This window comes from Larimichthys crocea, chromosome VII (genome assembly GCF_000972845.2).
Source record: "Larimichthys crocea isolate SSNF chromosome VII, L_crocea_2.0, whole genome shotgun sequence".
NCBI lineage: Eukaryota > Metazoa > Chordata > Actinopteri > Sciaenidae > Larimichthys > Larimichthys crocea.
Genome location: NC_040017.1, coordinates 4,012,296 through 4,033,726, shown reverse-complemented (window position 1 = coordinate 4,033,726; position 21,431 = coordinate 4,012,296). Strand labels below are relative to the sequence as shown.

General features: G+C 38.7%; 1 protein-coding gene across 4 annotated transcripts in view; it reads left to right on the top strand.

The window, feature by feature from the left end:
- fstl5 (follistatin-like 5) overlaps positions 1 to 21,431 on the top strand; it is a 163,141-nt gene that overhangs the window by 96,319 nt on the left and 45,391 nt on the right. For 2 of the 4 annotated variants that reach the window (XM_019260614.2, XM_019260615.2), the window contains 3 exons: positions 14,161 to 14,327; positions 17,799 to 17,810; positions 20,852 to 20,972. In XM_019260614.2, coding sequence (XP_019116159.1) covers positions 14,161 to 14,327; positions 17,799 to 17,810; positions 20,852 to 20,972 — 300 coding nt within the window. The remainder of the gene's footprint in view (positions 1 to 14,160; positions 14,328 to 17,798; positions 17,811 to 20,851; positions 20,973 to 21,431) is intronic. The other 2 variants (XM_027280893.1, XM_027280892.1) reach the window with 1 other exon arrangement.

Genomic DNA, 21,431 nt, shown 5'->3' with positions numbered 1-21,431 from the left:
TCATATCTTCATTTGCTGCAATAAAAGAGGTCAAAGTCTAAGTAACCTGAAGGACACACCTGTCTCAGATTCAGCATCAGCAAGATATATTCCTGCCTTCATGGGATTTAAACTCATTTTATCCAGATGAAAAAAGCATCTGTATCATCACAGTGCTGAATTATGTATCCTGCTCTGATGCCCTGAATCATCCACTATCATCAAGACTCACATTAGGAAATAAATGCTAATTGGGAAAGCATTATTTTTTATTGTGTTATTGGATCGACTAAAAAAACGTGAGTCAATCAGATTTACTGAGCATAGCCAATCTCTTTTATTACTGTTGGTGTTCTTGCTCATACAGATTTAAAACAGCTATATAACGTATCACAGAGAGAGCATCTTTTTTTTCTAATATGATGCCCCTGGTGCACAGCTGTTGATGTAATGCAATCGCATCTTCAATAATAACTTGAGTCATAGCCTTGAACATGGATTTCAATGACCTGTCGGTTGAAGATGAAGCCAGGGCAGCGGAGTAATGGACAGAAATCTGTGCACTGATTAGACCTCATACACCATGGTCAACGCGCTTGAGGCAAAAACGCATTGCAAAGTTATAGTTTTTCACTTCATTGCCGACATAATCTGTGAGTGGCAGCTATAAAAATCTATGCAAATACCTTAAGCGCCGTCGTAAACTGAGCACCGTCATAAAGTAAATCAATTGATCCAGTGTGTCCAGAATTATGGTGCAGCCTGGAAATGAACAGCAGTAAATTCAGAATGACTCCCCATGAAAACGGCACCTGTCTCACTATTGTGCTAATAAGGACCCTTTGCACACCTTTGTGGAATATTCAAAGCGTGGCAACATTGTTTGTCGGGACAGAAGATAAGACTTTAATGTCCATGCATTATTCATCCCTCCTTTGCATGGACTAGAAAAGGGTTGAGAATCAATTTGCTTCAGCTAAGCAGTAAGGAAACTGTCTGGCAGAAGTGATGTCTTTTAATTAGATGATGTTACAGATATGAATGATGTCTGCCACACTACTGATAGTCAGCCTCTTGTCATCATTTAATAATTTGGTGAACGATGGCCTAGTGCATCATGGGTAAACAGACAAGGTGTCATAAAGTAAAGTGTCATTAACTTTTGGTAGGAGAGTGTCCCAATACATTGGGGTATTAACTGTCAGACATTAACATCAACTTTATTCAATACAAGACAGATATCACTAAAATAGGAAGTATATGAGGGAATCGACAGTGCTATGGTGTAATTTGCACAGCAGTGACCTTAAATATGCTGGACATCAGTCATGTATGTATAAAAGTGTACAAATACGAGTATAAGCTCTGATATAGTTGCAGTATATCTTAGTGTGTCCCAGTTAGTCAGAAGTTACACTATTAAGTAGAAGTTACTTTTACTGTGTGTGACAGGTATAGTTGTCATTGTTGTATGTACATTTGTTCTGCTTTAATGCTGCATCCAATACTTAATCATCCAATCCAATACCTAAATGTCACAACACAGCCTGACATTTATTCTATATCATGAGAATAAAACTGCAACTCTTTATCAATATATTGAGTATTCAACATATACATACTTTCCTTAATTCCTATCTAAGTCTAAGTCTAAGTCCTGGCCAAAAGTTGCAACAAAGCACAAAAGGAGGGGAGAAAGTTTCTAAACATGCTAGTTAGCAGTCAGAATATTTTTTTTGCAAAGTCTGAAAGCTTAAAAAAAGAGAGTACACTCTGTACATTTTAGGGATGTAACACAAGTGCAGCATTAGCTCAAAAACATGTGGGAAAAGGTGATACAGCTGCACTCAAAAAACCCATTTTTTTTCACATGCTCCTATCCCTGTTTTTTTATGGAGCTGTGCACTCTGCCAAAACAAGATAGTTGAAACCACTTTTGTGCAGTCAGTGCTGAGAGGGAGGTCTGTCATCTGAAACAGACTAGTCAGCATCTGTGATCACTGCAAAATGAACTTAGGAAAAGGTCACCCTCACCGTTTGCCACAAGTCATATTTCAACCTTAATGTAAAAAGGGAGCCTGAAACATGATGTTAAAATTACCAGTGAATATATTTGATATCATACTCATGCACTGTAAGAAATGAACAGTGTGTATAAGTTAGCTTAACATTAGGTTGGATAGCATTCAGGGGGTTTTAACAGCTGCTGCATTTGAGGCAAACTGTGACTGCGTCCTCGTGCCAGTGTGCTTTTTAAGCCCTTTGAAGTTGGCTGGACAATCACAAGGTGCTTTGCCTGTGCACCGCACAGTTTAATGTTATTAGTTTGGGTACACCTATTAAATGCATCCTCTAAGCGTCAAGACATGCTGCTTCACAGACAACAATGAAAGTGAATGTGCAAGTGTTCAGGAAGAATCCTGTGCCTGCATGCTCCCTCAGGCAAGTCTGTTGGCTTGAATGTCATCCCCAACAAAACCTCTTCTTGGGAGACATACAGAGCAGACTTACAGGGCACCTTGCTTCTTTAACACTTTTAAAAGGCATCATCCCAAATAGTGGCTACGTTTAAATGCGCTGGCAGTAGCAGAAACAGTTGTCGCACTACTATATTATTATGACAGTAACAATATTTATCTTTATTTCAGCTTGTCCCCAAAGTCTGTCAACTACTGAAAGTATTTTTGATGTAAAGTTAATTTACTGTATTCAGTAAACATTATTTATTACCACGGTAATGACCCTAATTGTACTTTTCTATCAAGTAACGTGTTAATGTTATTTGTGCTGCACTGTGGGGCGTTTCTCATTCCTGCTTGTTGTTTCTTGGGTGCCAAGATATTGATCTGAACCTTGACACCTCCTGACAGAACACACAGCAAGGAGACACAGCTCTTTGATTTCTGCTGAGGCAGAAAGTCTTGTTATATACCTGTTATATTCCTGAGGGACTGGTGGGAAACCTAGGTGGACTGCAGTGTGATCTATCATACTATGTTGATGGGGCCAGCACAAAGTTTGCGTGAGTTGAAGGTGGGGACTGACAATGTTTTTTAAGGACAACACCAGTATAATATATCTTACCTCCATGTCCATCCCCATCAAATGTAGAGTTAGGGTTGGATGTCATTTTGCCTTGTGATTGATCTATCAGGGCACAGTCATGCTGTATCCAGACTAAATACATATTATTTTAAAGAAGGGTTCTTGAGCACTTTATTAAATATTAAATAGGGCATGCCTGGTCTATTGCCAGTTTTTAGGCAGCAAAGACGACATGATTTAGTTGAGAAAACAATCTCATCACAATGTCAAACAGATGTTTCCAAGGTCAAATGATCTAAGTCATGGGGTTGGTTAGTGATTACCACACCAAACTGGTGAATCAATCATTTTGAGGAACATATGGATTTTGGCTGTGCAGTGGTTTCTTTCTCTCTTCTCTGCAATGTCTTTCCATTTTTGTTTCATTTCATTCTGTTTATCTTATCTTCCTTCTCATCGTCTTTTGTATTAATGCAAGAAAGCTTGTTGCTTGGGTGTTCCCACGTCTGGTGTAATCCCCACATTTGTAGAAAAGTTTGCTGAGCTTGAAAATGAGTTGACTTATATTCTCTAGTTGTGTGAAGATTATAATTAGGCATCCAAACCAACAGCCAGGTCTTTTCCAGGGAAGTCTCCTTCCATTAAGGCAGGTTTGCTGTTATTTGGCACCCATGGCACAGCGACAGTTAATGGATACTCAGGCTTTTACTTGTCAAAACCCCTGCTGAGCATTCCATTCACAAGCTGTGAGAAGTGGTGTTAAAATGTTTTTATAATTCAAGACTCATTTTCCAACATGTGACTTCCTATCTCCAGAATGTATTAGAGAGATTTAAAGGAGATTAAGTACTTTTTTACTTTTACTCTTACGTTTTACTTTACTCTAATTCTAAGTGATCCTCAAATGAAGTACAGGGGCAAATTTTCTCAACAATTCTTAAGGGAGGATTCTTCTTTCCTCTTGAACTTTAACAATTATATATACACCAAATAACATGCAGACAGAGCTGTATGTGTTTTCTTAGAATGGAACAAATTATTGTCTTACTATTGTGTCATTTAATCAACGTCAGTTTATAAAACTGGTTTCAGCTAACAGCCCTTCATTTATGCTGAATAAACTCAATTAACGGTGGTGTCAGTCATACTTGAGAAGGTTAGTTTATTGTTTTGAGTCTCATTCCCAGAATATGAAATACTGAGAGAAATGGTCACGAACACCACCTGTTGTGTTCTGTGTTATGTTGTGTTGTGTGGCCCACTCCAAGCTACTTTGTTTGTTTCCCATTTTTGTCTGTGTTTGATGTCCTGGGAATGAAAAATGAAACTCAGTTCAGTTAGGATAAAATAATTAAGATGATAGTTGAAAGATGGATTTTAAATGTTAATTAGGCTTTGGATTGCTCTGAATATTCACATTCAGGGGTTTGTAGGCATTTATTAGCAGAGGACATCTGATGTATGACGTAGTTTGAACTAAAGAACAGGCAAACTAGACACTTAGCATTTGACACTTGGAGTTTTTTTGATTGGAGACAATAACATATACAGTAAAACCAGTTCAGCCTACTTAAAAACCATTGTGTGGTGGGAAAGATCTACATACTAAGTGTTTTAGGACAACACAACTGAATGAATTAAAGATGGTGTGACAGAAGAATAAATCTGAATGGAGGGCAATCCACACAAACAGCTTTTCCAACAGTCCACATCCAACTCCCAAAAGAAGTGCTTCACTGCACAACCTCATGCATTTTTTAAAGTGCGAAGTCTATATTTTTTGGACTGGCATGCTTTAGGAAGTGTAGTTTCTATAGGCAGCTGTTCAGATCCTGTATGTGGTGAACTATATCAATAATGATCACTGAAGTGGGTTTAGTGAATGAACGCTTCAGTAGTGCTTTCACACGCCACTGACAGGTCTGGTTTAAATTCACAGTCAGAAGAAACACTCTCAGAGAATATATTTTAGCGCCCCTCTGACCGAGAAAGGTTCAATGTGCTTTTCTGGCTGTCAGGATTGTTTAGCAGTTCAGTGTAAACAGATTGCTGCATTCATCCTCCTTTCTCAACATTTACCATCTCCTGTCAACCAGCTGAAGGTGTTGGCATGCAGCATTTGCAGCTGTGCAGCTATTCAAGTGTGCTGTGATGCTGAAGCTGGTGTAAAACTAGTAGAAAATGTGCAGATAGTTGGATGGAAGCGCACTGTACTGTAACACTTTCTGAGTTTTTAATGTGTGAAGTTGATTGATATGTATGCTAAATATACTGCCCTTTTAACACACACAAACACGTAAACAGGTTCCTGATATTACTCAGGGCAGTGAATGAACAGGCACCACTCAACATTAAACCCTCAATAAAATAAATAAACAATACAATCTGATATAATTTAAAGTCATGCAGGCATATGCGAATGAAATATGACGGAACCATTAAACCACAGCCTCTCTTATGCTATGGCTTAAGTGATCTATATACAGCACTTACAGCAGTAAGATAGGGGATTTTTCATTAGTTGTTTTCCACAAGGTAGCTGTGATAAAATTAATCCAATTAGAGCTCCTCTTAGACTCTGTTGCATACTAATGCCAGCCGTCCCTCAGGATCTTCCCCAGCAGCTGCTTTGAAAACAGACTTGAAGCTGGCCAGAGGTAATGCACTCACTGAGGCCATTTGTTCATGTTTTACAGCCATCTTGATGTTTATAATGTTTGTGGGAGGAGAGAGGAAGAGGGTAATAATTATCCTCTCGCCCTTTACCTAACACCTGTAATTTTTGCATTTTTAAACGTTATAGCAGTAATGCTGCACACAGTTATTTTTTCTGGTTCTCTCGATGCAGAAGGATGAAGCAGGATATGCTGATAAATACTGAAAGACTGGTCACTGCCGCTGTGCCTAGGATATTTTTCTTGGATTTGGACTGTTCAGAGCATTATAAAATAATCTCATTTAAGTGGAAAAGCTCCAAATCCACATCAAAGGTGGTTCCGCCCTCAAAATGATGCCAAAGTGCTTTGACCTAAAGTTGAGCTGCAAAATTTTCCATGTGAACAAACATGAATTTATTTATATGGATCGGTTCAGTTGTGCAGATGTGAAGAATGTTTCAGAAGATGTTGACTGAAGTAATTGCTTTATTTACATGTGTTTGTGCTCAGTTTTCTTTCTTTTTTTTTATTTTAGTTTGTTTATTGTGCATTAATAATAACACACATAATACCCATGCTTCACTTTTTTCTGTTTATTTTATCTTCCTGTCGTTTTTATTATTGCAAAACAGCTTTATTCCTGCGTGTTCCAAAGTCTGGTGTGATCCTTACATTTGCAAAAAGTTTGCCAAGTTAAAAAATGAGTTGACTTACATTCTCTATTTCTGTCAAGATTATAATTAGACATTCAAACCAACAGCAGGGCGTCCTCCAGGGAAGTCTCCTTCCATTAAGGCAGGTTTGCTGTTATTCAGCACCCATGGCACAGTGACAATTAATGAATACCCAGGCTTTTACTTGTCAAAACCCCTGCTGAGCATTCCATTTACAGGCTGTGTGCACAGAAGTGGTGTTAAAATGGTTTTATAATTCATTGCTTTATAATTCATGGTTCATTTTCAACATGTGACTTTTTATCTCCAGAATGTATTAGAGATTTAAAGGAGCTGAATTACTTTTTTAATTCTAAGTGATCCTCAAATGAATGACATATTATTATATATCCACCAAACACACACGCAGACAGAGCTGTATGTGTTTGCTTGGAATGGAACAAATTATTCTCTTACTATTTTGTCATTTAATCAACGTCAGCTAACAGCCCTTGATTTATGCTGGATAAATTCGATTAATGGTGGTGTCAGTCATACTTGAGAAGGTTAGTTTATTGTTGAGTCTCATTCCCAGGATGTCAAATACTGACATCACTGGGCACAAACACCACCTGTTGTGTTCTGTGGCTCCCTCCAAGACACTTTTCTTTGTTTGTTTCCCACCTTTGCCAGTATTTGATGGTCTTGGGAATAAGACTCCATCTGTAATGTACACCTCAGCGAAGTGCAGTTGGGATAAATTCATGGTTCAACATGTGACTTGTTATCTTCCATAATAAAACAGATACCACCCAAAAAAGTGCTGGTTAGATTAAAAAACTCAAATGGCCTCATTATGAGGTTCCTAAAGTAAAATAGGCAACAATAAAACCAAGACTAACATCTGTGTGAAAGGAAAGCAGCCGTCAATCGCCTTATGGAAATGATCTCAAAACAACAAATACATTAAATGACATTGTGAAAACTGTAGTCTGTTATATATGATCTGGATAGCTGCAGCTTATTTTAGTACAATTGTGTGTTTTTAATGTACATGCGCGATATGTTTTACCATCAGTCCATCAAAGTTTTGTCTGTGTGTCAAGTAAAAGACTAAATAACCCTCGCCAAAACCATCTTGGTTAATCACCAGCCCTGGTTTGGTCAAAATAAACCCTTAATGCACCAAGTTAGATGAGATAAAATATTCTGGGCCTGTTTTTCTCTCACTTGTTCATTAGCTCAGTGTACTGTATGTACTGTTGCCAATGGACTGTCAGTAATAGCCGATATATGTCCTATTACCCAACCCTAGTACATAATCAATTTCACGGGATGCTGAGTGTTTTGTGTATGATCAACTAACTGTAGGTAGAGGTGTCACTTTTTCTGTATGGTCTGTTTTTTCACATGGGAGCTTACAGCATTCAATGAGTACTTAGTTTAGCATTCTTCCCTTTGCGTTTCCTTCCTCCTCAGCTAAACTGAGTTGTGTCTCTTTTAAGAGCTGAGAAGAAGTGCAGCTGGGAATAGTGCAAAGATGTGATCTCTCCCTGTCAACATATGTGTTTGTAAGGGCAATGAAAATCACCAAATTAGTGTTTTGTTATTGTTACCTTAATGTACAGGGACCACTTTGTTTGGTAGTGCGACTAGTGGCAGCACTTTGACATTATAAGCACAAATAAGTATTTTCCTTGGGAAAACAAATGGGAGTACTTGTGTTTCAACATTCTAACTATTTTCTTTCTCTGTCAAACATTCAAGTCCACTGAGTCGCTCATCTTTGGCATCAAAAACGGAAACTCTATTCTTCTTACTTCTGGAGAGAGTTTTTCACAAATCAACCCAACCATCCAAGATCTGAGAATGTTGACATGAATGTGTATTCTGTTTTTCGGGTGTTTTTTCCCCTTTGAGTCTTTGTGTATGGGCTATGAATACTCCGCATCAGGGAAAATACTTTCATCTCCACTTCAAAATGTCAGACTCAAAGCAATTGGGGGTACACAACCGTTCAGCCTTAGTAATATTGAACAACATTGAGAAGGAAAGAGGTAGTGTGTTAGAGGAATGTGAGACTTGGTGAAGAGAGACAGAGCGAGTGAGCATGTGTTGGAGAAAGAGAGCGACAGAGCATGATAGAGGATGGAGTAAGGGGGTTGGCTAAGCAACCTTGGTGCAATTTATCTTCATGCAGCCAGCCTCTTGCAACGTCCTACAGTCCCATGCTATTTTCCCTGACAAGCTTGTTGCCTCCAGTGCAATAGGTGATTTACCTCTCACTGTGGCACTGACCAACATCCCATTCGGGGAGCATAGCAGAGTAAATCAAAAGTCTGGACTTCACCGTTAATCACTAATTACAGGTTGGACTGTGAAGGTTGATCCTTCCCAGGAGGTTGAGTCCCCTCAGGCCTCAAATCAGACCAAAAAGAGGAGCCAAGGCCACTTCTTCCTCTTGATAAATCTCTCACAGAGGAGGCGCTGGACTCAAAGTGTTTGAGTCGGCTCCAACAACCCAGACTCCCATCTCTCTGAGGAGTTTCTGATTCAGGTCGGATACTAGCCTTCACATCCTTCCTCCTTCCCCTCCCTCCTCCATCTATAAGCCAAAGCTATGATGGAGCCGCCTGGCTGTCTGTCTGCCCACTTTTCTTTAAATTCTCCCTATAACTTCACACATTTCTATTCCCCAGGGGGATCAGCAGCAAATCGAGTTTGTTGCTTGCAGCGTATTGCAAAAGCATTAAGATACAAGGGGGCTGTAATTGAATGGTTAGGGAGGACATTATTGAAGGAGATTTTTGTCAGCGTATCCACCCACCACTACCTCAACACCACGGAGAGCACCAAGAGGCTGCATGGTGTGTTGATCTGTTGGCTATAGTGTTATTAGTGTCAGGGGAGGAGGAGGAGGATCATGGATTATCCATGCATGACTGGTGTGAGATCCACTTTTCTTGATTCTTCACTTTCTGCATCACAGCTGGCTTTTCATATTTCTTATTCTCCACGATGGATTCTGTAGTGTCTGTAGACAAAAAGAAGCCTCAATCTTAAGAAACAAAAACATAATGATTCTTATTTCTGGGTGATTCTACTCAAATGAAAACATAGTTACGCATATTACAGTATAGTTCATTTCTGCCATATTCTGTAAATAGAGCATCCTAAAACTGACACACTGGACCTTTAAACCCCTTTAAATCCACACCAAATTCGAAGAAGTGATAGTATGAAAAGTATGTATTTTTAAACCCAAAAGTTGGATTTATTTGAAAGAAAAAAGAAAATAAGGTGAGCAATAGAAATATTCAAACTCTCCATTGTTAACATCAACGGTTCAACTTTAATGTTCCTACTGCAGTTCTGTGCACTTCTTCTCGGGTAATGAGAGGTTATTTGCAACATTACAGGTACATTTAGTTTTTGTTTTGTGTCCAAGATAAGTGTAAAAATGGTCTATTTGTTTGTAACTTGTGCTACTTATGTGTTGCCCTAGTTATTTTTTTGCAATGCCATTCCAAGATCACAGCAGCTATAGCTGTGAACTGATACTGAACTGATAGCACCGATAGCCAGAGCTATGAAAACAAAAACAAAGTTGCAATATGTAGTATTTATCCATTCACATTAGCCATCTGTGATGTTCTACCAAAGAAACATGGTCTGATGGTGTTTAGTTCAGCTTTCTCTGGAAGGAGCATTTTTTTGTGCTTCAGCTCTTATGTTTCAATTTGTTCCATCCAGCCAGATGAGAAAAGTCCACCAGAATGTGATAGTTGAGTACAATGACTCTAGAATTTTTTAAGTTAGGGCGATATGTTGTAATTTTTTGGTGCAGATCCACTTTGCTGAGGCGTTCATTAAGGGTGAGCGTGTTATTACTTTAAAATCACAGCTCAAGACAGCATATCTGTAAGACCAACCACTTTCTTGTTAAACCTACTGTTCTGCTGAGCTCATGCAGAACTAAAGTTGTTCCACTATAGCCTTACTGGATAAAATACAGTTTTAATGAAGGTCTGAATAAAGTTTTTGTCCGTCAACATTTTTCATTTCTCTCTGAAATGGCTTCACATCATCCCTGCTGACTGCTGCTGTAATGTCTTTATTACATACAAACAGCTCTTAACTGATCAAACGTGTTCCATCGAATGATTTCAGTCACATCATGATGTCCACAAGGGAAACGTTTCAGTGGCCTTATGAAGTTGGCTTTTGCTTTTCATGTACTATTTAAACCTTTCTATTCTAGTTTGATACAAGTGATGGGTTATGTTCATGACAGGCACAATCTCCCTTTTTGCAGGCCATCACAAGACATTTCCATCATTAATCAGTGAAAGAGACTGACTAATGAATGTTCATGAGTGATTGGCTCATTAATGATTGTTTAAACAAGTTTCTATTTTTTTTCCCTGTGTGTGTGTGTGTGTGTGTGTGTGAGAGAGAGAGAGAGAGAGAGAGAGAGAGAGAGAGAGATGATTTGGTATGCATACTGATGCACAATATTATTAGTAGTAATGACTTTACTTCACTTTATTTTGAAAGTTCTTTCATCCAAACGCAACAAGTATTATTAACAATAGAGTTTAAAAAGACTATGAAAATTAAAGATGACATACTTTTAAGGTACTGTACATATACATATGCACACATGACAGTGGACACCGCAACAAGACCTGTAATATCTAACACATTCTGGTGCAATATCCTGGCAATGTACACTGGCTTCATGGAGCTGATCATGTGCAATTTTCGTCAACTCTGTCACAGCAGTGTTGGCTCAGCATTCTCAAGTAAACATTAGTGGTGTTGGCATTGAGTTTCTGTAATTTTGTCCACAAAGCAGTGAGCAAAGTTGAGCAAAAACTGCTTTTTTAAAATAAATAAATAAGTAATTTTTCTATCAACAGAAGATGAAGTGAACAATGGAAATTGCAAACATTTGAAAATTTAAATGAATGAAAACCTTTGTTGGCTACTTTGAGCATAAAAGAATATCAAGAGAACATCAACAACCATACATGACTGTAACATAACATAAAACATACACATCATAATGAAAAAAAAACAGAAGTTTAGGAAATTGTTAAAGGGCATAGAGTACAAAAAGGAGCCAAATCTAGACCGTGTGATTATTAAGCAGGCTGAATGTTGTGTGGGACAAAGGATGTGGTGCCTCTTCTATCTGCATCCTGGGCATGCTACACCTTTGCCCTGAAAGTACAAATTCAGGCCATAGAGGGTCTGCTATGATCAATATGAGCTAAATTCATGGTGCACTGGTCTGTCATGTAAGTAATACTGCTTATTGGATTCCCTGTTATTTTGCCACCCAGTCTGACAACCATGTTCAGTTCGTCTATCCCCACCCCCAGCTGAATACAAAAGATCAATATGCTCTGAATGAAGGGCTTGTAAAACATTATCAGCATAGTTCGCCCACATTATGACTTCTAAGTTTCTTTAAACTTCATAAATGTTGTTGCCTGAGGTTGCATTAGGCTGAGTTTCTCGTTGTCAGGATCATAAAAATTCTTTCATAATCTATTATCACCCATCATTTTGATTTATTTTTCAGTTATAATTAGACAAATGGCGTCTTAATAACACTTAATTCTTAAATGATCTTGATCACAAAACGTTTAACATTTCAAATTTACATATTTTGCATTTGTAACAGCATCGAGAGATTTTGTCAACAACACCTCAAGAAGGTGATGAATGGTTTTTGGCTCCTTGCTGCCACTTGTTCCCCCTGTATCATTAGCTGCCACTGGCTGATAAACATTATCAGTATTACTTGCTTCTTCTCAACCCTCCACTGCATTAAGCCCTATTTTTTCACCTTGTTTATCACCTGTATCAACTATTAAACATCGGACACTTAGCTTCCTGTGACATTTTGCGATATCTAGGCTATCTAGTGACCACCAATGTGATGACTAAAGCCAGCTAGACAATGAAGTGATGAATGTAAGATCAAAGACAAGCCTATCGGACAATAACAAATTAACGTACACACTCATAGATCGTCTTTAGTGTTCATCTGTCAAAATGACAAGCAGCCTTCAGATTTTTCCCTTATTGTGAAAAAAAAACACACTCACTAATCAAATCAAATCACTGATGGAGAACATTTGGGTTATGTGGTGGTTAAGCCTTTGCAAACTGGCAGTGGTGTTAGCACTCCATGTCAGTTAAATAATAAAATGAGTTTCTTAGTATTCACCCACTCAAGTGAAGAAAAACTTAATATATAAATGGGTAAAGTATTTTATTTGTGCAGATTTTAAACCGTTTAAATAATCAGATCAAAACAAACATTCCTGGATCTTTTAACACATCACATCAACAATTCAAACAAATTACTACAATGTTGGATCCACACTCCACCAACAGTATAATTATCTAAACTTAGAGTTATATGCCACTCAAAAAGAAATGGCTGTTATTAATCCTCTAATTTTGATGTAAGTCTGACAGAGATTGCCCGGGCTTAAGCAATATTTCACTGGGCCAAATGATAGATTAGAGCTGAGCTCTGAGCTTCCCACTGAAAAGAAGTGTGAGTCGTCTCATGGCTCCAATCTGATTGGCCTGAATCTAGCAGGATAGCTCGGAGTTCACAGTTCAAAGACACAACAAGTAGACCAAATACAGCAAATAAGTGAGAAGGTTAAAAAAGCGTTCAAAAGCCGCTGGTACAAGGCCACTGGAGTCATGTTGTAATTGAAGGCGCTCTCATCCTTATTCTTTGGGCTGTGGCAAGTGAACACTGTCTGCTGGACCTGCTCTTTCATTAGGTTTTGTATTTCATGCCCTTAGGAGCAGAACAAATTGAGTCTCTGTTTCCTTTGCTCTGTTGCTCATTACCCAAGAGAAAGATTAAAACGCATTCTCTCACAGGCCATGTTACATAATACCACCAAAGAATGGATGAGTGTACATTCTACTCATTGTCTCATCAAAATCCAGGACACACAAAAGACGTTAACCAACCATAGTTGACCTCTCACCAGCCCACGCTGGTTTTTCTTTGTGGCAATGTATGCTCTCAGTAATGGTAAAAATGATCCATTGAGAGAGAACACAACTCCAGAGAACACAACCACAGCTCAACATCCCAGTACTGAAACATGCAGGGATATTGCAAAGCACTGACTGAAAAAAGGATGGACTCCCGGGCTATTAGAACAACATGGAGGGTGTAGCTTGTTTTAAACTCTCAGAACACTGAGCATGTTAAAACAATTTCAGCTTCTATATACAAAGCAGCATGCTTAGACCAGCAGCATTGCTACCTCCCAAAAGTGTCTGTTGGTGGACCCAGGGTCCTGAGAGAGACCAATAGACAGAGTAAAAGTTCCATTATAGTATCACTACATAAATTATGCAAAGTATTTACAGAACATTTAACTTAATTCCTTCCCATTACTTTGCAAATTGTTATAATTGTGCTGCCTCAGTGCATCTTTAACCAAAAAAAAAACAAACATCTGCCTCTCTAGCACAACAGCAGATAATTGAGACTGTCTGTACACTTGTTTTCAGGGTTCATTAAGAGAAAAGTGAGGGCAAAACTTGAATTCTTGCTTTGTGAAGTCTCTCAGTGAGTTTATTCCTCTGAATTATGAGCTGTTGGAAGGAAGAGAGGTTCATCAAATTTCAATTTCAGTATAGGGAGCCATTCTCTTCCCTTCTTCATGCGAACTTACTTGCAGTTGTTGCCAGCAGTTTCATTTAATGTCTCAAAACTTAAATTCAGTCAGGTGCCTTCTCATCTAACGTTAACTATTTCTTCTTCTCGTCATCAGATGTGTACCTGCTCACCCTTCCAGATGACCAGAAAGTGAGCATCACCACTGTAACGGTTGGCCAGAGCGCCGTGTTGACTTGTGCTATCACCGGAGAGGGGAGGCCTCCTATATTGTGGAAGAGAAACCATCAGTATCTAAACTCACTGAACCTGGAAGACATCAATGTAAGAGCCGGTCACCTTACTCTCTGATTTATTGTTTACACATATATACAGTAGTAGATAAAAGGGATGGATAAAGGGATCCGCAGTGGACATATAAATACATTGATAGGTAGATAGATACATCACGATTTATAGTTTTATAACGATTTATAACGGTTCCAACATTTGCAGTGCACAGGTCTAATTATTGCATTTTCAGGTTGTGAAGGATCATCAATTCTTAACGACCATTTCAAAGTCGGCCCCTTTCTTGCAGGAGCTGTAAATTTCACATAATTTCACCCAATATTTCTTTCTCATAATAGTTCAACTTTATTTTTTTGGCAGTGGCTCAGATTGTCAGCACATTTTTTTTTTTGACTGTTGGCTCTGGCTTTGTATTGTAGGTCTGACAGTAATCCAGGATGTCAGTTTGTGTTCTTGCTGTCTATGTTTAGAAAATGCTGGGAGGGACAGGGATTTCAGACAAAGGAGAAAGATGAAGGGGGGATACCGAAGGGGTTCAGCCCTAGAGAAAGGACCTACTTTTACAACTCGGTGAAAGACCGTATATGTGTATGTGTCCGTCTGTGTATGTGCGTGTGTTAATCCTCAACCACAGCCACAGACAGCCCTCTGTGTCACTTTCATCCACATCAAAAGGAGCAAGGACACTTATGTGGTAAGGTACAGGAAAGGCAGACCTCCTTCACTTTACCCTTTTCCTCTGTGTGTGTCAGTGCTGGCCAAGATGACTGTGATACTGCTGTGCATAATTAAGTCAACACTGTCGCAGTAGATAAAGGGAGACCCAGCGAAGCCACTAATGTAACATTAAATGTTGATGACCCTTAAAATGAGTAAGAGGCGCCCAGCTGTCGCCAGTCATCCTTGGCACCATCAACTGGCTCTAAACTAGAGCGCTGGTTCTGGTTGTTGGTGAGGTGTGATTCCCATAAAGGGGCGGCGCCGACGCCATGAGGTGATTTTCAGGCCGTGGAGATGAGAGTGAACAGCTTTTCCACCGTTTCGGTCCTTTTCTATTATACATTATGAAAGCTTTTAAGGAATTCATGGTGAAAAAGGATGTACGCAAATGCTGGGTGTCACAAACGAATACATGTCAAGTCAGATTATTTCTCAAACGCTCTGAATATTTTTTTAGAGGATTTATGGTTGAAAAAAAAGAGATGTGCAAGGTATTTTAAGGTAACTACAAGCTTTGATCTTTAAAATATATATATATTTTTTTCCTAGACCTCTTTTTTACTAAATTTTGTTTCATTTCCTGATACTGCCTCAGAACACATAGCAGACGTCATTGTCCTGACCAGGGGTGGTCTTTGTCGGCACTTGATACACAGTCATCAGTTTCCAGGTGACTAAAGACAGCTCTCACACAGGTGTACTTTCAATTCAAATGTCACAGCAGGATTGAAAGCCTCTGTTGCCAACTGCTGTTCAACTTTATGTGAAGTTCATTAATGTGTGGAATAATATAGAACCCCATCTTTTAAAATGGTTAGGCATTGCTATAATTTTACCTCTTTTTTCCCACCCTTTCACTGTGGGTTAATACAATCTTTTTTTTCCATTTACTGAGACACTGGAAAGAAGAACAAGCTGTGTTGGTCCCTTACTCCTGGAGAAAACATCAAAATTTGATTTCAGTCGATAGAACTCATAGCCTGAGTTATACATCATAGACACAACAGAGCAGAACGAAGGATGCGACTTTGCATTTTAATTAACTTGAACCACTTTGGTACCCACAGGATCTTTATATTGCCTGTTGTTTAATGTAGTTGCATAAAATTACACTTGATCTATCTCTATGGTACATGCAGCAGGTTGAGTCAATGCCAGTGCAGCTTCATGAAGTGAGACTGAAACTTCTACAGGGACTAATCTGTCTCCACAGACTGAGAGAACTCACTGTACTTTGACCCTGGAGGTCTGAGATTGTCAGATTTGATTTTTTTTTTTGTTGGTATCTAACAAAGCTTGAGTTTACAACTTCTGCTAGTCCCTCCAGAGCAGCTGCACTAACACAGAACACCACCAGCAAGTGAATCAGTACATTGCTAACAGTCTCTAGTGATTCATCACAAAATTGTGTGCAAACCATGCAGCACGAAGACAAACTACCCATGGAACTCTAAAGCAGCACACCAACAGCGGCTTAATCCAGATTTATTTTTGGCACTCAGACTTCCAGTCAATCATTGTTGTTCCTTCCACAGAGGAGAATGGATTTCATCTGCACCTGGCATCCACAGACTAATTCTAAATTGCCTTGCAGACAATTTATGTATAATTGCTGGCTGTTAATATTTGTGAGTATCCACTGCCAGCCTTAATTAGAGTCATATTCAGGTGAGTACACATGGGAGGTTTATGCTTTCTAATCTTGCAGGCCTTCCCAGTTTAGAATGTGGTTATTTCAGAAATTTAGTCGACATTCAGACTTATGAATCACGCATTAATCCCAGTGGTGTGCGTGTATCCCACAGTTCAATAGAGGCTCTCAATTTTTGACAAAGCAGCTTACTGTAATTCCATGAAGTTAACAGTTGCTGGCTATTGCATCATCAGCCAAAGCTGTCAGTACTTCAATCCTCCCTGAGTGGCCGAGCCAAAGGCACAGTCGTGTGGTGAGTGTGTGTGCACATGCACATTCATGTTTGCAGGATGCCGATTCCGTGGTTTCAAAGATGAAACATGCATTTGATATTTTATAATACTTAAAAAGTTTGGAAATCCAACAATGTGAAAGTTTGTACAAATCAGCTACAGTCATGGTAAAACTGTAAGTCCACTTGCAAGGTCATTGTAAAAATCTGATTTAGTAACAAAATCTTTGAATTCAGTCGTGAAAAAATATGGAATTATTAAAAATGGGAAATGTGTTTTGAAGACTGCGGCTATTCAACAGAATAGATATAATGTAGCAGCAGTACAATCTGAGCTGAATCTTTCTTCTCCTTTCTTATCTTGTCCACTGGAATAGGTGTGTTTATCTCCCATAATGCTTTGGTGCCGTATTCTGGTGACTTTCACATTATCTCTCTATTGTAGAGATGTACCATTTGTAACATTAAATGTATGTGATTATTTATAATATCTACATTAATTTGATACCACCCCTTTGTACCACCTGGTGTGATGCAGTCTGCTGTGTCCAGGATAAATAAGTAAAGCTGTGTCACATAATGCAGCAGATAACACATCAATAGTGAATCACAGTGACCATTATATTGCCAACTTCTATCAAGAATGTTTTTGTATTTTAAAATCAGTCATATCGTCACACTCTACACTCATGTAGTCTAGTGAACCACTGGATTTACGATGAGATATGTGTATAGTTTACTTTGTCTGTAACATTTCATTCATCTCTGACCATAACAGCAGCAGTGTGGTCACCTGTCTGATGCCTTAATGCTTTTATTGAACAACACTGAATGTTTGACCTGTTTCTCTCCCCAACAGATCCCATCCAAGGTAGGCAGATTTTTCTTTTGTTTGTTTTTTTGTCTCCACAGACTGACATTGCTTTCCTCCATTTTTTTTTTCATTCATGAAAAGCCCACAAAGCTAGTGAGGTGTTAAGCAGGGTTTCAAATGCAAATTATTGCGAATTATTGCAAACATATAACAGTAATTGTTTAAAAAACAGATGGGAAAAAGAGAAAATAAGTGTCTGTGTTTATAGTAATGAAGGATCATGTCATGCAGTGCAACGATTTGGCTCATTTGTGTTTTTAAATCTTCTAGGCAACAATGCAGATTTATGACGCAGGGGAAAAACATCAGGCTCTGGATACACAGATACTAATTGTTAGTGGGATCAGTATATTGCTGGTTTTGTTTTGTTTGTTGACATTTAAACATTATAGAATATCCCCTTACATCGTCTTACTCTTAAAGGTTTACACTCGTAGACAAACCAGAAAACTTTCTTTAAAATTAAAGCTTGACACCAAGATTAGGAAATGATTTCTCTGAGTTGAGAATTGAAACTTGAGTGCCACAAATAAAATGACTCTGTTATATTTGGATGGAGGTGGCAGAAATCTGAAAACATGTGCAAACTGAAACTGCCTCTGTGGCTAATTACCTCTAGGGATCAGTGTTCTTTGGGTGAACCAGCCTTTAACGTCATACTACCCACTATTTTTAGTTGTGTTTTGGAAAGACGTTTCTGTCACTTTTTGTACACACCGCAGGCTATTTTCACATAACATATTGTGTCCCTCTCACAAAGTTTCATAAGCCCAGGGTGGAAACTTCTTCAACGGCCATTTTCTGAAATGCCTCGTCACTAACAGAGGTTAGCTGTCCAATGAGGTGGCTCTTTAGTGTCCTTTCAGAGGTGACCTGGCACTGACAGCTTTATTAATTATAGTTTCTTGAGGGCTATGGCCTATTTGTAAATCCACCTCTACCTGCCCTTGTCTCTCTTCCCTGTGAGTAGCCATATACTGGCCTGCTTTGTCTGCAGAGAGCTGGGTGCTGGGTGCTGCTGATAGCTGAGGTGAGGGTGGTGAGGTGAGGTGGAGGAATCATGTCGACAGCCTCCGCCGTGGCTCGTTCCACCCCTCTGAGTTTCATTTTTCCCCCCATTCATTTTTCATTTAAGAATGTGACACAATATGCTCTCAGCCCAAGGGGCCAAAATGCACCATCGATTTCCCCTCATATTGTGAAGCTCTGACGCTTCACTCAGCCCGAGCCGTTACTGAACTCGTAGGTTAGGAGGAAACCAGGACGAACTGATAAACACACTGCATGCCTGTAAACATCGTGCCAGACTCCTCGTTTGTCTGTAGACATTTAAAGGTGAGGCTCCAGGCCAGGATGTAAACAGCCAGTAAAGATGTGATGTGAAATGGTAAAGGAGGACTGGTAATTAGTGCTGAGTGTTTTTTTTGTGTGTGTGTGTTTGTTTGTTTTTCCTTTTTAATTAAAACAAAATATCGGGATAGCAAGCAGATGCATGGATTTTCAAAAGTTCACATCACTAATTGATTTCTGAATGATATTTTCAATGTATGGTAGCAATCAGAAGTAAACACATTTTGCCTTTCATCAAGTTCGTGGGCAATGAAGAAACCCTAATGAAGGCTGAGTGCTGGAGAACGCTGCTGTGCAAACCTGTTATTGTAAGCACAGTCTACAGTTTTTCTTAGTAGTCCCTGATTACTAATATAATCACTTGATTAAGTTACAGTAGTGATCTAAAATGGCTATCATCATAACATGTAATGTGAATTTTGATGAGTGGGTAATGACAATTTTCCTCTAATAAAGAAAAGTGCATATATTAAACTTAAATTGAAAGTGACTGCGAACAAACTCATAAAAAATTATATTAATCACTGCCATATTATACAGACAATCCAAAACATATTTCTCAGAAGTATATGTTTGTCTCTATCTCTGTACTTAAGATCCAGTCAGGTGATTTGACAAATAACTCATATTCTTAAGTTTGCTAATAGGACTGAGGGCTAAAAATGTTTACTTTTATCTCTCATTTATGTCCAAAGTGCATCTTTTATCAGTTTGAAAAATACGGACCCAGAAGAAATTGATATTGTATTGGAAACAATCAGACCCCATTTTTTCATGCAGTTTATTTACTGTTTAAAAATATCATACAACCTTAAGTAGTGACTTGTGATGATCTTAACAGGGTGGCTCACATTTGATCTTTGCCAGACGGATTCATCACACCGGCAAACCACGGGCTCATTAGCTTTGGGGGCTTCTGTGCTACAGCTCAGTAATTTATTCTTCTGTTTGCTCTCTTTTCTTGCCCAGCACCATTCTTTTTGTGTTCACTGGCTTAATAATCACAACACAGCATGAATTAATCATGTTTCAGTTGGCTCTATATAAGTTAACATCATGGATAGGTTTTGTTTTAATTACATTGTGTTGTTTCTTTTAAACAGGCCACATGAGAATTGGTGCAACATGTTTTGTGTATTTGTGGGACGTGCATGATAACCATAGGGTATCCAACTGGCATTTTGACATTTTCAGGGACAATAATATTTGAAATATTTGATGTTTTTTTGATTGACTGTGTGTCTGCAGCCGCTAACACCGTGTAATTTCAACACTGATCAATTATAGCCTCAGTCCCTTTCCATCAGATTACTTCCATCTGATTGGAAAAAATAACATGTACCAGAAAACAATTTTTCTTAACTGGGATTTTGACAGTTATTTTCTTCATTCGTTTTCTGTGGCACCAAATGACTTTAACTTTTGACTTAGATTAATGGACATTGCTCTGAAATGTGCCTTTTTGGACTATTGTTATGTTTTTCATTTCCTATGCTATGAAACATGTTTATCTTCTCATCTACACACTGTAGGCTTGTTGCATTCCCATTGAAACCATTCATCACCAACTTTAAACAGCTTCAACCATCAGTGCTGCATTGTAGTAACAAGTACAACCACCATTACTTTCTCAAAGTCATTAAGAGTTTTTTTTTTTTTTTTCCTTTTTCACTTTCTCCCTTTGGTAGGACTTTGGAGATGATGGCTCTCTGTATATCACCAAGGTGACCACGACCCACATGGCCAACTACACCTGTCATGCCGATGGCTACGAGAAACTTTTTCAGACCCACACTCTTCAAGTGAATGGTAAGGAACTGCCGGAAAGACGGAATACAAAACCACGTCTCTTTACACTCCAAGTCCATCTGAACTTGGAGTGGAGCATTGGATAAGGCTTTTCATGATGGTGCCCTAGTTTCTACTGTTACCTTTACAATTATACAATTTCTACTGTAACATAGACAAAAACTGGTATTTTTCTACACAGGTGAAGACCTTATTTTAATACAGGAAATCAATACACTCACTTGCAGTAACCTCAGTGTTCTATCATAGGCAGAACAGACAGTCACAATGACCCGGACAGCAGCCTGATACACAACACAAGAGCCACAGACATTGAACAACAACCCACAATAGCTTTCCCATTGAAGTGTCCTTATTGATCTTGAAAACATGAACATCTTGTCCTGCACCATACCCGGTCTTATGAGCAGCAAAACAAACAATAACTGCACTGCTAATATCAGACTCAATGGCTAATTA